This window comes from Chaetodon trifascialis, chromosome 19 (genome assembly GCF_039877785.1).
Source record: "Chaetodon trifascialis isolate fChaTrf1 chromosome 19, fChaTrf1.hap1, whole genome shotgun sequence".
Classification (NCBI taxonomy): domain Eukaryota; kingdom Metazoa; phylum Chordata; class Actinopteri; order Chaetodontiformes; family Chaetodontidae; genus Chaetodon; species Chaetodon trifascialis.
Window position 1 is genome coordinate 20,137,696 of NC_092074.1, and position 15,283 is coordinate 20,152,978.

General features: G+C 44.2%; 2 protein-coding genes across 9 annotated transcripts in view; both read left to right on the forward strand.

Moving 5' to 3' along the window:
• Positions 1 to 2,160, forward strand: part of LOC139347596 (DNA (cytosine-5)-methyltransferase 3A-like) — a 53,375-nt gene extending 51,215 nt beyond the window's left edge. For all 8 annotated transcript variants that reach the window (XM_070987303.1, XM_070987309.1, XM_070987302.1 and 5 more), the window contains one exon: positions 1 to 2,160. This exon is cut by the window's left edge and continues 3,380 nt beyond it. The gene's annotated coding sequence lies outside the window, so the exon portion shown is untranslated.
• The window catches only part of LOC139347597 (dihydropyrimidinase-related protein 5-like), a 29,175-nt gene that overhangs the window by 3,200 nt on the left and 10,692 nt on the right, over positions 1 to 15,283 (forward strand). The window contains exons 1-3 of the mRNA XM_070987311.1: positions 1 to 4,036; positions 12,254 to 12,368; positions 13,771 to 13,920. The exon at positions 1 to 4,036 is cut by the window's left edge and continues 3,200 nt beyond it. Of these exons, the coding sequence (XP_070843412.1) occupies positions 12,258 to 12,368; positions 13,771 to 13,920 (261 nt within the window). The 5' untranslated portion in view covers positions 1 to 4,036; positions 12,254 to 12,257. The remainder of the gene's footprint in view (positions 4,037 to 12,253; positions 12,369 to 13,770; positions 13,921 to 15,283) is intronic.

The following is a 15,283-nucleotide window of genomic DNA, read 5'->3' on the forward strand; positions in this document are numbered from 1 at the left end:
ACCTTCCTCAGATACCAGCTAACAACTGGACACAGTCAGTGCTGACACACACAAACACACACACATATGCACACACACACACACACACACACACATATGCACAAACAGCAACAAAAACCAACAATAAACCAGCAGGTTCAGCGTTTTTTCCATCATGTTTACTCTCCGTTTATACAACCAACCTTCAGGTGCTTTTTAATCTCTGCTCTTTTTTACAGTGCTCTTGCAGGTTACACACATACACACACACACACACACACACACACACACACACTTGCTGGAAACACAGTGCAAAGGCTTCTCTAAACTCCTTTCTCAACAAAACACATCATATCTCCACACATACACATACACACTGTGTTTTTGCCGGCCGCCTGTCGCCATCAGGCTCCCCACGGCGCCTTCAGGTGTGACATCATCACCCTGCGTCGCTTGGTGCTCCCAAACTCCCCCCCCCACCCCGACCCCCAGGTGCTGCATGTCAGTCAGTCAGTGTAATCTCCGATTCCATGTTAGATTAGGGAGTAATGATCATAATAATAATGGTAATAATAATAATTACAATAATAATCTGTTATTGTGTGTGTGTACTGTTCCAGGTTGGTGCTCAGTTCAGTTCAGTCTCAGCCTAGAGGGGAGAGAGAGAGGCTAGAGAAAGCATATATTACAGTTAGTATAGTGACTTGTTCTATTGTACCCAAGGATGCCAGAAGAAATTGTAGAACCCGAAACTAAAAGGAAACTCTCAAAGCAGAGCGAGTTGAAATAACACCAAACACAGAGTTGTCGGAATAAAAACCCAGAATTCATGACCAACGATCAGGGAGCGCGTCAGGGCCTCATGAGCCCGAGATCATCAGTGCAACAGGCGAGAAGACGCGCTACGTAAAACTCACCTTTTCTGATTTGTTGGGAAGTGCTGGACAGTTTTTATTTAAGGCTGCAGTGACGGGAAACACGTTCCCTCAAGTCAGTTCAGTTGACTCACAGAAGACTCAGAAAATACTCACATTTGAGAAGCCGGAGAGGATTTTTTTTTTCTTTTAAAAAAATCATCAAAATTGTTGTTGCAGATGAGTTAATTGATAAGTCTGAGAAGGGAAAGTCTTCAGTATAAAGCATTTGGCTTTGTTTTTCTAATCTGCACGTTAAAATCAAACTACTTCAGTAAAATACTAAACTTACAAGTTCCTTTTCAAAGGGTCCCAACAAACGTCTGAGGGGTCAGTTCAGTTTCTTTTCTGAGTGGAGAAATGTTGGATCCTCTGACCTCTAAAATACCATAAAGGAGACAAGCAGCATGTTTAGTTGAGCTGCTCACAAACTGCATCGACACACAGCAGCACAACTGTTACAGTGAAGTGAATGAATCAGGACCAAAAAAAGGGATTTTTAAAATGTGCTCTGTCGGATTTTGAAGATGTTTGGGATGAAAACATTAATATCAAACATTGTTGGAGCAGAGATTAGCTGCTCGTAGATCATCGACACACACGACCTGTGAGGAGGGCTGACAGCCAGCTTCACTTCAGAGGCCCGCGGCCACGAAAAGCTGCAACCCGCCGGTTCGAAACGCAGCCAAGTGTCAGCTCTTGTTGTCAGGCGGTGTTATTTCAACGTCTGTCTGTTTGAGAGAGCAGGCGGGCGAAAGCGAGAGGAATGGAGTTGATATTCCGAAATGATGGGTGACACGGTGATGATGTTTCTGTTCGCCTATCGACAGCTTTGAGGCTGAGTGACGCGTTGTTTTCAACACTGATACACTTATTAACACATACACCCAAAACACTGTCTAACACACAGAGCGGACGCCGCTCACACGCAGAGATACATGCACAACACCTCCAGATACAATGCTGTGGCGCATTCAGACACTCATCTCATGGACTAAATGAAAGATGAGCTTTTAGGAAAAGGAGGACCCAGAGGTGTTTCAAAAGGTGCTAAAATTTTATCTGAAAATAAGAAAAATATATTGTTAGGAGTATAAATCAACTTTGTCTTTACAATGACTGTATTTAAGTTTGTCGTAGTAATGAAAAGGCACTATTATTATTTTACTCTTGTATGAATATGAACTAATTAAAAAGGCATTTTAACTTTGTACTTGAACAATGTAAGAAATGAAACGTGAATAAAAAAAAAGACTGTTTCTTGTGATTTGGCCTGAAGGCTCGGTGTTATCTACCTTTATGTCAGCTAAGGGTGTTCTTCTTCAGCTGCTTATTAATGCTCATAAAACAGATAACCATGTCAGTACAGTGCAAGTACCAAAGCCTTATGCCTCATGATGGATGAAGTCAGGGTATAAATGGTCACTATTAATTATGCCAAGGTCCAAATCAGTCTTAAAAAGTAATTAAATGCCACAGGCAACAGCTAATAGAGTCACATGGTGATCTGCTCATTACCTACTTCATGTGACAAATTATTTATCATATCATACTTGAATATTCAGAAAGTCATCAGCTCTGGTGTCACTCATGAGTTTCCCTGTGCAGACAGTTCAGACAGACAGGTAGTAAATAATTCATCAGTTGACACCTGTAGGAAATGTCTGTTCACGCAGCTCTCACCTCCTGAATTCCCACCACAGCAGCAGTCAGCCATGCTGCCAATGAGGAGCGCCCGGCCTCCATACTGTGGCCCTTCAGCCCCATATTGTCGCCTTCAAGTGCTCCCTGGAAGCTGCTCTGAGTGGAAGTGTGGCATTCAAGTGCTCCGAGGCAGAAATGATACCAATCTGGATGCTGTGGTTTAGGAGGATTTCTTCTTCGCTGTGTTTCATCTCAGATCAGTCAGTTCAGCTTTTATTTTGTCATACAGCAGCAGCAGCAGCAGCAGCAGCAGCAGGAAATGCAGCTGTTTTCCATCAGGGTGAGGGCTTCCTGATGTTTTCATCCCTTCATATAGTTGAAAATTAAACATCAGGGGGAATTCAACATTGTCCAGTGTTTTATGCAAAGTTAGTGGAGGATGCATTCATGTATTTTAATCTGCTGAGGGTCAGTGTCATATTTATTTTCTGTAACTTGCAGAATAGATGATTGTAAATCCTCTCAAACTGATTATGTTTAGCTTGGGCAACACTAACTGATATGGGCCCATTTGGGACATTGGAGAGTCTGTGCTGCAGGACTTTTTTATTATTTAAATTAAAGGATAAGATTTTATTGACCCCTTTTGGAAATCCACGTTATACAAACAGAAGTGATAAACAAAGAAAATAGATAACTATTTAAATGAAATCAATACAATAGAATTACATGGCATCAAATTCAAAATAAATACATGTCTACACCTCAGACTATCATTAAATGATATGTATAGTATATAGCATTTATGTGAAGAAATAATACAGTAAGTCAAGTATTGCAATTCTTATTGAGGGAGTTGAGTGGCTTGTAGAGTATTACTGCTGTTTTTACTGCAGCTGATAAAACTATGTGACCACAAGGTCAAATAGGAGCTGTTATTATATATTAAGTTGTATATATTAAGAATTATATACTGATCATCTTCCTAGGAGGATCTTAGGTTATCTGGAACAGCTGCTGAAGCACTTTCTGATAATTTAGCCTTGTCAACCTCTGCTTCACAGAGACTGACTCAATCTTTCAGTCTCAAATATCCAGTATTTATCACAATAACACAATCATTTTAATATCTCTACCTCATTGATTACATTTAGTCATTGAACATTGCACGAAAGCCGTTGGATTATCGTATCATCAGGTGATAATAATTTATTATAATGAGATAATAATAATTTCCGACAGCATTTGAAGGCAGCACATGTCTCCGGAGGCAGGAGGCGCGCCCCTGTCCACTGAGACCCCTTCTCCAGCTCCTATTGGTCTGTTTTTCTGTTGCTCAGGTTCGAGCGGCTCTTGATTGGCTGCTGCCGGACTGTCGGCATCGAAGCATCTGCGGCTCGCGCTGTGCCAGCTGTCCTCGCGCACTCGGCTGGTGCTGGGCAGTAGAGAGAGGCGCCTGCTGAGGAGGATCTGGGAATCTGGAAAAAAAAAAAAAAAGGGTAAGAGGCCAAAAAATGTTGGGAAAAAATTAAGATGTCAGGGTCTCTTTTTCTGCTTGACAAGAATGGAGGAAATTCGTCATTAATTTTATTATTTAAACCGTTAAAAATCTTTATATGTCAGTTATATCTCGTCTAACGTTCATACCCGCAGCGTTCAGATGTTAACGGTTTTCCCACTTGCTACATTAACGTTAGCATAAAATCACAGCTTTCTGTGCCTCATTTTAGATTTTCAGTTACCCAATGATGTGATTATTCGTGCATATTTTAATGGGAAATCAATCTATGCGTAGCTTTTTTTTAAAATTAAATTGTCCGAATTTCACATAAATCCGGAGAAAATTTGAAGACTAGCAGTCGTATGTTGTAAGATAACATCGTGTGCCTTTTGGCGACGAAATCTGCGTGAGATACGAGTGTGTGTGTGTGTGTGTGTGTGTGTGTGTGTGTGTGTGTGTGTGTGTGTGTGTGTGTGTGTGTGTTTGGCGTGCCATCAGTGCAATAAGGCTGTGTGTGTGTTTGTGTGTCGGTCGTTATGTAAGTCCGTCATTCGTTTATAGGCTATTCTCTGTTCTACCAAATATATTGAGTCACAGCGATGATGAAGAGGAAGGTCTGGAGTCGTCATGCATACAAATGAGCCTGCTGCTGTGTGTGTGTGTGTGTGTGTGTGTGTGTGTGTGTGTGTGGCTGAGAACATCATGCGAACAGGTGATTTGATCCCCTGTTTCACCTCCTTTTCTCTTGGATTATGTATGAAGGGTTTTGCATGCGGACCGGCTCTGGTTTTGTGGATGGGGGTGTGGGGGTCTTCATCATTTGGTTTAAGGATCCTTAAGGGTGCTTTAAGGGGCTCTAGGGGTCCTCGGTGCAGCACAATGAAATGAATACATTAGAAAGCATCCTAATGAGATGATGTAACCTATTTGTCTACACGCGCTGTTTTCCATCAGGACTGCTTCTGTTCTGCTATGATCAAACAGAATTAAAACAGCATTAAATGGCAAAATAAATATGGATGCACAACAGTATGAAGCAGAAGAGGAGGCTAATCCTCACATTTGAGAGGCTGTAATTAGAAAATGCTTTGATTCACTGATTTGATAAATGGGCAGCACGTTGATCTAATGAGCAGGAAGGTTTTTGGGAACCTTTCTGGGTCGAGATCTCATGTTTTTGGGTTTCCTCCCACAGTCCAAAGACGTGCAGGTGAGGCTACTGTGACTGTGACAGCCCTGTATTTGTCGCTCTGAGGGCTGAAATCAGTGAGAAAGAAATGGCTGGTAGTTTGTGTTACTCAGGCCTGCTTTGCTTGAGCTGCATGTCATTTGACCACATCTGACAGCAAAGTTATTAACAGCTGTTCTGATTGGCCAGCGCTCACAGGCGGGGTCAAAAGCCCCCTGTCATAGACAAGGGTCATACCCAATGAATCATGCAGATGGAGACGAGGGTGCAGGTATTCATGGTGGCTCACCCACATGTGAAAAGCGATTGAGTTTAAGGTTTAAGTTGAAACCCCGGACGCTCCCTCACCTCGGCTTACCTGGTCAATCACCAGGGGCGGGGCTTGGGGATGGACAAGCCAGGCAGTTGCTTTGAGCCCACCGGCCTCTAGGGGGGCCACTTATTTACAACAACGATTATTGATAGGCCTGGGCTTTCAGGGACCTCTTTTGGCCAAGAGACCCTAGCAGCGCCACTGACAATCGCTGCGTGAGGGTGGGACCGATTTATGTAGACGCCTCAATCCAGTGCTGGAGAGCTGAGGAGGGGAGGGGTTTCGGACAGGTCGTCCTCTTAGGAGCCTGAATGTGCTCGTTATGAGACGTCTGATATCTGCCATGCTGATATTCGACCTGCCGGTGGCACAGAGGGAAAGGTCAAAGGTCAGTGCGTCAGTCGGCCTGACCCAGAGGAGGGTCAGAGGTGAGAGGAGGAAGAGATGGACTGATGAAAAGATGAATGTTTTTCACACAAGCGTCTGATGACGGCGTGATGAGAGTGCGTGTGAAGAGACAGAGATGTCTCTAATCCTGAGCGCTGGCCTGGTTCGTTATGTGACGCTGTTGTTTCTGTCTGTTTGTCTGTGTGTGATTCGCTGATGGCTTATTCATCCATGAACCTCCAGTCACACCCACAACTCTTTAAACCTCATCCCGCACGCGCGCGCGTGTGTGTGTGTGTGTGTGTGTGTGTGTGCGCGCGCCTCTGTGTTTAATGTCTATTTTTGTCTCCAATCGGTTGTAAAGTTGTCCCATGCACATTTGTTCTGGCTTTTTAAATAGATCTGCTGTTCGCGCACGCACGCACTTGCACGCACACACATATTGACTTGCGCGCTGTGCATCGCCGCTTCCTGTGGCGATTACGCTCTCGATCAAACAGGAGTCAGCAGCTGTCTGTCATGCATCCACATGCACACACACACACATACACACACGCACTTCCATGCCACACTTGTAGCCTGCACAGAAACAGACATGTGAGGATGTCAGCAGCTCCTCCGTCACATCGAAGCTGTTTCTAAACATGCAGCTTTCTGCTCAGAATAGATGAAAGCTGCAGGTTTAATCTTCATCCTGCTTTTTGTTTCGCTTCTGACTGCATCTCTTCCTCTGCTGACGCCGTTTAGACGTGTTGGTACTTCATTAGTGGTTTTATTTGAAGGTGCTATGTTATGGAAATAACTGCTTTGAAGCGTTGAATTAAAGCTCAACATGTGAGTTTCCTTAGACGATTATCTGATGCAACTTCAGCCAGTTAAAGGCAAACAGCACCAAATAAAAACGCGGGGTTAAAGAAAGCTGATTTCTCTTGAACTTTAATTAATTTTAGCCTTTTTGTTAGAGCTGCAATGATTAATTGATCAGTTGTCAACTAAATTAATCACTAACTGTTTTAATGATCAACTGAACAATCAAGTTCTGTGATTCCAGCCTCTTAAATTTGGATATTTTCTGGTTTCTTGACTCTTTGCTGAACTGAATATCTTTGGGTTGTGGATAAAACAAGACATTTAGGGACGTCTTCTTGTGCTTTGGGAAACACTGATGGACATTTTTAACATTTTTGGACATTTTATAGAGCAAACAACTAATCGATCGATCGAGGAAAAAGTCGACAGATGAAGCAACAATGAGCCCTGGTCACGGTGCATGTTTTCTGACCTCAGTTTGGTGTTTCATTCGTGACAGTAACACCACAGAAATCATCTAATCCTCATGAAGGAATCAGAATCTCTTTTCTTGGACAGCTTTGATGTAGAAACAGCTCACACTTGAACGATCAGCATGCAGGTTTCACAATGCAAACTGAGAAATGGCTGCATGTCTGGCATGACCACGTTGTTATGAAAACGTGTGTGTGTGCGTGTGTGTGTGTGTGTGTGTGTGTGTGTGTGTGTGTGTGTGTGTGTGCGTGTGTGACATTGTGACAGTGTGACTTTGGGAGTCTAGACTAAACCTGCCTTCTGCTCCTCATTCATTATTAATTAACACCCCATTAAAATACAGTCTGCATGCAGAGAGGAGAGAAATCAGGGTGTGTCTCGGTGTGTGTGTGTGTGTGTGTGTGTGTGTGTGTGTGTGTGTGTGTGTGTGTGTGTGTGTGTGTGTGTGTGTGTGTGTGTGTGTGTGATTGTTGTGGGGACATAAATCTGTTGACACAGTCTCATTGTGGGAAATCGCCTGCTTTATGGGGACAAAACACACTGCTTGGCTGTATGTCTCCCTGTTTCTGGCTGTCTGTCTGTTATATCTGCGATGACACAGCAGAAAGAGAACACACACACACACACACACACACACACACACTCACACACATACACAGCAGACCTGCAGTGAAGAAGTCTAAAATACATCTGTGCTTTTCAGCGTGCTGGTCTTTGGAGTAGGAGTGAGTGGATGCAGTCAGTGAGGCTGCAGACCTGAACTGTACAGTCACAGTGTCACTATGAATCCATCTGAGGTGAAAAATCTTTTTTGGATGAATCAGAAATCACCAGTGTTACATTTCAGACACATTCGGCTGTTGTCCAGCAGTAAGACACAACAAGTCGACTCAGAGAAGCAGCCGTGACGAAGAGCGACAGTCCGCTCCTCACGTCACAGCACCTCATAACACCTCATCTTGTCTTACGTCCTGTAGTGTCCCCTCCGTCGCCTCGTGTCACATCTCGCCTCAAGTCGACTCCCATCACTTCAAGTTGGCCCAGTTCTTCAGTAAACAGCCTGTTTGTCATCCCAAAGACTCTCTGTGAGGACAAACAGGACGTCTTTTTATGGAGATAAGATGAAATGGGGAAATCACTGATTCACATGGCTGGTTAGCCGGTCAGGCAGGTCAGAGTGTGTCTGATGCTGGTTTGTCATGCTGCATCAGCCACTGATGAGCACTGATTAGAGCCAGCAGACCGACACACCCGCCACATGCAGCAGACGCGACAGTTTTTACGCTTCCTTCCTTTGCGCAGCTCGAGGGCTCGCTGTGGGTTTTAAAGGTGTCACTGTCCAGAAGGTCAGTTATATAAGTTGACTTTAATTTCCTTGGACTTTACAGTCTCGCAGACGCACAAAGCTCCCAGTGTCCTGCGCAGAGGTCTGTTTAGTCAGCGTTCCCAGTCCCACACGCAGTCAGTCAGCTGTGTGGGTTTGGACGGAGCGGCTGGAAAACAGTGACAACAGCAGCTTCAGCCTTTAAATATCAGTGACAGAGGTGTAGACATCACCCTCTCACTGTCCATCTCTCTCTGTCTGTCAGCTTCACTGTTACTGAATCACTGTGCTGGACCTGTGATCATCCACTGTTTCCAGTCTGGAGTCAGTGACTGGATTTGTCATTTGGTGGCTGGACAGTGGACGTCCACTTCTCTTTGCTGCATCAGTAACACCTTAATCCTGCATCCAAAGGACTTTTCTGCAGCTGTTGACAGCAAAAGGCAGCGTTTTGTATTAAACTGAGAGGAGACTGTGTGAAATATTTCCTTTTCTTCAGCATTTCAAACCACATCAGGGCTCTTGAAAAAGGTTGTTTACCATCTTCAACAAAGAAAACTGTTTTGCTACTCTGATTGGCCTGATGGGGGCGCTGCAATTAAAGACCAGAAGGTTTAGCTTTTGTTTGAAATCACTCGAACGAGGGAAGAAAAACAGTTTTTAATATCCACCTCGCTGTGCTGATAGTTTAACTTCAGCTTGACAAGTCGGTCTTGGTGTTTTGTATGCTTCACCATAACATGACGTGTGTGTGTGTGTGTGTGTGTGTGTGTGTGTGTGTGTGTGTGTGTGTGTGTGTGTATGTGTGTGTGTCTTTGTGGGCTTTTCCACTGAAAGCACTCCAATTCCAATCTCCTGGGAAACCAGTCCTTTATTGTGGCTGCCAGGCCTTCAGGGCTCCACTTTCCATGCTGCTCCCCTCCTCCTCCTCTCTGCCCTCTACATCGCCATGTTTACCTCCATCACTTTATCTCTCATCTCTACATCATCCCCTTCTCCTCTTCCTCCATCACTGGACTCATCTCATCTCATTGTCACTCTTATTCCGCTCCCTCTCTCTTTTCCTCCACCTCTTTGCCACCCCCTCTTTCCCCATCAGCTCGGCTGGAGTCTGACCTGGCGCCAAATGATTTCTGTTTCGTGCTGAAGCAACAGGATCGTGGAACGCCTCAGAGCAAAGCCACACAGTTTAATATTCTCCCCTTTAATAATGGTGTATTTCAGAAAATCGCTCTGAAATTGAGCTTCTGTGTTCGTGACATTAAATATCTGCGATGAACCATTGATCCACCTGACACATGTGGCATCTACTGTGTGTTTATATTACTTCAAAAGTAACCTGACCAACAGGAAAACCAAACCTAAACTGACCTTTCTTCACCTCTTTGGCCCAGTTTAGCCTCATCTGGTTGGGGTGCGAATTTCAGCCTCTAGCTTATTCTTTTCCTCCCCTCATTATTCAGTTTTTCTGTTCTCTTTCTTCTCCTGTCGCTCCCCTCCTCTCTCTCCTCTTCCTCTCTCTATTCTCCTCCATCTCTTTGAGTTGATTCCGTGTGACTGGGAGGCTATTGTATCCTGCCATCAAACACATTGCATACAGCCATCCATGCAGAATACGCATACACACAGAGGGATGTTTGGAGAAGAAACTCTGCGTTTGTTCTGAACAAGCTGCCTTTTCTTTCTCAATAACCATCTGAAAGTATCACATCCTGGATACAAATTGTCTTAAAACTGATTCTTTGTTAATGTAATTAAATAAAACAATTCTTTTAAAAATGAAACATCAGGAAGCTGCATTCAATAGGAATCCTCAAACTGAGTGCAACATGTACTGTAACTAACACAACCTGAAATTATCATTGCCAGAAGTAATCATTATCTGTGGTAAAGTGGGGGGCAGGGAGGAGAAATGCTCTGAGACCACCGGGCATTCATTTAAAAAGCGCTCATTCTGCAACATGGAATGGAAATGCTTGAAATGAGGTTAATTACATCCGTGTTTTCCAAACCAAAGACCCTGCGTGCTCATTAACACTCGCCTGGCTTTACATGTTTGCAGGAAGGAGGGCTGCAACCAGCATTTATTTACATTATTGATCAATCATTTGATTTATAACGTGGAATCAAAAGTGAAAAATTGTTTTTTTTTTTATAAACACAAAAATATCTGCTTCACTATCGCATGCAGCCAGTCGTCTCACTGGAAGAGCCGGAGCAAGAGCACGTTTGAAATAAATGACTTAAACAATTAATTGACCGTCAAGCTGTTGTTAATAGTTAGTTTCCTGTTGATCGATTAATTGACGAGTCATTTCAGCTCCAGACATCTCTGTCCATTAGATCACTGCTTGCTGTCTGCCATGTGGTTGCACCTCTGAGAGCTTGTTGAAGTGATGAGCTCTTGCTAGCACGCTTCGATGTGATTCTGTTTATGTATGTTAGCTGGTAAGTTAGCAGCTATATACTGCAGTAGGCAGATGGAGAAGAGAGCAGACAGAATTTGAGCCAACACAAGTTCACGTCACGCCCCCTCCCTCTCCGCTGCACTCACGCCCCGCCTCCAAGCCCCTCCTCCCTGCGGCATCTGCACGGCAACCAGTAACGTTAGCCTTAGCATCGGAACAAGCTAACTCTGCCCAGCCGCTACATCACAGTCGCTAACATACCGTACGCACTACAGAGTGTTACTCTAACAATCACCATATTAGCTTCATGGTTATTAGTTGTCTTAGCCGTATATGCTGTTGTTGGCAGCAGTGGTATGGGCAGTTTCTGCTTTGTGATTGGCTGTTGCTCCGCCATAGCTTTCACTAGCCTCCTGACGCCGCTCACAGAGCTGTTTGACTGAGCGGCAGTCTGCAGCATGAGTGGAGGGAGGGGGCAGTTCGCAGTGTGTGTGAGTAGTGATTGACAGATGTCAGACACTCCCTCAGACGCTCCTCTGGCTCTGATTGGTTGTTTTGTGTCGGGTGTGGTGGATTCTTGCAAATATGAGCAGCAGGTGGCACCAATGGAGCCGTTTTTTTCACAGATTACATGTTTCATATACTGCTGTCTGGGCAGAGGGACAGTTTTAGCAAATATGACAAAAAATACTTTTATACAAGTTACTACTGCAGCTTTAAAGAAGCCTTTACTTCCCATCAGCCCATGCAGCACTCTGCAGATCTGTCATATCCCCTCAGATGCTTTACTAGATTTGTGAATTATAGATCCTCTGCTCACCTCTTAATATTTCATAGACTGAGCTGACAGACTAAAAGCTCAGAGGACGTTTTCTTTTACCCGAGATAAAAAGACAGAATAGTGTCAGAAACCATGACTCAGCAGAAAATACAGTATAAGCAGGCTGATTAGGAATGATTGTCCCCCGTCTGCCTCTTTGTCGCAGGCTGATGTTTAGATATCGAATAATAATTCTGTGTCTAAATCATGGCTGAACTGTTCTCGTTGTAATTTTGATCCGTCGCCATTTAAACTGCACCAGTTTTTTAAGGCTCAGTCTGTGCACAGTGTTGTGGAGGGAGTGTTCAGAGCTGTGGGAGTGAGTGGTTTCCAGTTGAGCTGCCACTCCAACACGCCAAGTGAGTCATACAGCAGCGCTTTCCCATTTGTTCAGTACCAGAAGCTGCCTGTGCAGAACAGCATCAACATTATGGTCTACATCTTTCTCATGTGACGCTGATGTTAAATGCCTTTTTTGTTCCTCTTGTAGGACTATGGCTGCCAACATGGGGTCGATGCGTATCCTCATCAAAGGAGGGAAGGTGGTCAATGATGACTTCACCCAGGAAGCAGACGTTTACATCGAGAACGGCATAATTCAGCAGGTAGACCACATTTACATAATCACACTGTTCAGAGTTCATGCATCCTCACTAAATCCCACACACACTAAAACATGTGCTTCACCGTTTACTTCCCTTCATGTATCTGTCAAGCACGCACACACACACACACGCACACACACACACACACACACACACACACACACACACACACACACACACACACACACACACTTTGACCCACACGCTGACTGTCCAGTGTGTCCCCAGCTGTTACTGTGACTCATTTCACAGTAATACAACATGGAGAGGATGAACCGCTCAGTGAACTCTGTGACCGTACTTGATGATAGTGGAGGCTATAATTAGCTCGCAGCGTTGTCATGGAAGTAAGCGTTGGTTCATGTGAAGAGGATGAAACCTGGAGAGCTCAGCCGTACTTTCCTTAAAACACTCCTTATTTCCATCACTGATGAGAGGATCAGGTCAGTGGATGAGGGTCTATATGTTACCAGGAAATGGTCCCTTGGTTCTGAATGATACTATAGCTCAAACAATGATTTAAACATGGTTTTAGGGATCATTTTAAGATTCAGTACTAAACTCAAACAACCCTGCTGCTGCTAAACAGGATCATTTGAGGATCCAAAAGATGCTCGTGGTGCTGGAAGAACTTAACAATGTACATATGTGAATGAGGTTGTTTATTTAAGGCATTATGTAGGTGATAATACACTGGTGGATTCATAAAAATACAATGCAAAGCAGAGTGTCAGTTCCTCGATACTCCCACTCAATTGATCGATCCAAAGTGTCCATTGAGCCGGGTGCTGTGATGTGTGATAAGTTTCTGGGCATCAGGCAACATAACTTCATCATTACTTCAATGAACAAGGCAAAATGCACATTGAGGCAAGAGGTGTTCAGTTGGTTGAGGCGTTCAACCTCACTGCTAGATGCCACTAAAACACTGGTCCTTAAAGATGTGGCTGATGGTGAGGTCTACTGCATCACAATCCACTCTTTACATTAGATAACTTTTGGTTTTGGTTAGGAAGAGCTAATTGTTTGTATTGGTGTCAACTGTCAAGCCAACTGACACAACACCAGGAGTTTACAGCCATGTTAGCGGCTCTGTGAGGCTTCGCTCAAGCACAGCAGTACTTAAAGCTAATGCTAGTGTCAGCATGCTAACATGCACACAGTGACAATGCTATCACACTGATACTACGCAGGTATAATGTTTACCATGTTCACCAACTTGGATTGACGGGGATGCCATCAGTTTTGCAGGTATTTATAAACATAGGGGTCAACTTAGATCTTCATTGGAAAACCAAAGTTATGAGGAATGATCCTGAGGAGGTGATAGTCATTATATATTCAGTGGTTTACATGCTCGCAGTACAGGTGTGTAAACTGTGTGTGTGTGTCCTCCTGGCAGGTTGGAAAGGAGCTGATGATACCGGGCGGTGCAAAGGTGATTGACGCCTCTGGAAAGCTGGTGTTGCCGGGCGGAATAGACACCAGCGTACATCTGCAGGAGACTTTCATGAACGCAAGCATTCAAGACGACTTCTACAGTGGGACCAAGGTGCGCACGCACACACACACACACACACACACACACACACACACACACACACACACACACACACACACACACACACACACACACACACAGGACTGTGTTATGACTGGGCTCTGATTAAACACATTTAGAGACAGCTGTCACACGCTGACACGCCTCCTCTCACTCTCTACGCACAAATCTTCGCCCTGCTTTCAGTTTCATTCATTGGTCAACGCTAATGACCACACGTGTTCTCGCCCCGGTCCTGCAGGAAGTAAATCCAAACAGCTGTCACGAGCTTGAAAGCAAATACTTCTCTTTTCACACTCTCACACTCAGCTGCTCAGTCTCCGTGCTGGATTTATTGGTTCAGTTCTTGTGGATGCTCTGCATTTTCTTCACTAATCCCCCGAGACTCAGAGCAGCGAGGACGATTTGCTCATTAGGAGACTTAAAAATTCAAAGAGGGAGTGTAATTGTTGCCTGTAGCAGGGTGTGCTGGGGGATGTTGTGGGCTGCTTTTGTTCTTGTTGCCTGACAGTTTTTTAAGTCACGGGCATCAGCTGTGTGTGAGGGCGTGGCAGCTGTTGTACGTAATGTTCAAATCCATTTTTGTCTAAAACAGATAGCAATCGTTTAGGACCAGTGTTCCTTCCTGTGATTATAATCTGCTTGGTGAATTACGTCGAGTGATTCAACACATTTAACAAGCGTTCACTGCACCGCGGGGTCTCCAGAAGATGAGGGACTTTACTTTAAGGAGGATGATGAGGGCCTGAAGAGCACTTGGGTTTCAATTTTGTAAAGCCAAGTGAATGTGTGTTAAGTGCTGGCTAAGATTTCTGTTCTATCATCTTGAGATTCGTATCGGGCAGTTAGTCCCCTCAGATTAAACTCCCGGCCTGTTGGTGGTAGTTTAAGATGCATAAACTCCAGCGTATTTTGTTCCTTTCAGAAGGATAATGAGATGAAATTATGAAGGTGCTTGTTGTATTGAATATCCCCTTGCAGCACTAATAAAGGAATATTGAATATTGTTTTTTTTTTCAGAGTAAACATAATAGTGTTAAAGATGATGATGATGATCTAAATATTTAATCTATAGAAAAATGCTGTTTAATTAATCATTAAGGGCATAATTGCAGTGTAATTGACATCCATCCACAGTCCTGCATGTTTGCTTTCTCTCTGTTCAGTGCTTTCACTGACCTTTACTCCAGGTAGACCCACTGCTTGCTGGAGAAGCCTCTCCCTTGCCTCTCCTCTTCCTCCTCCTTTTTTGTGATTGTGATAGATGATATTAACTGCAGGGTCGTTTCACTGCTGCGTCTCAGTGAAATGAGGTCTGAGTCTGATGGAATGTCGACTGAAGTGGGGTGAGAGG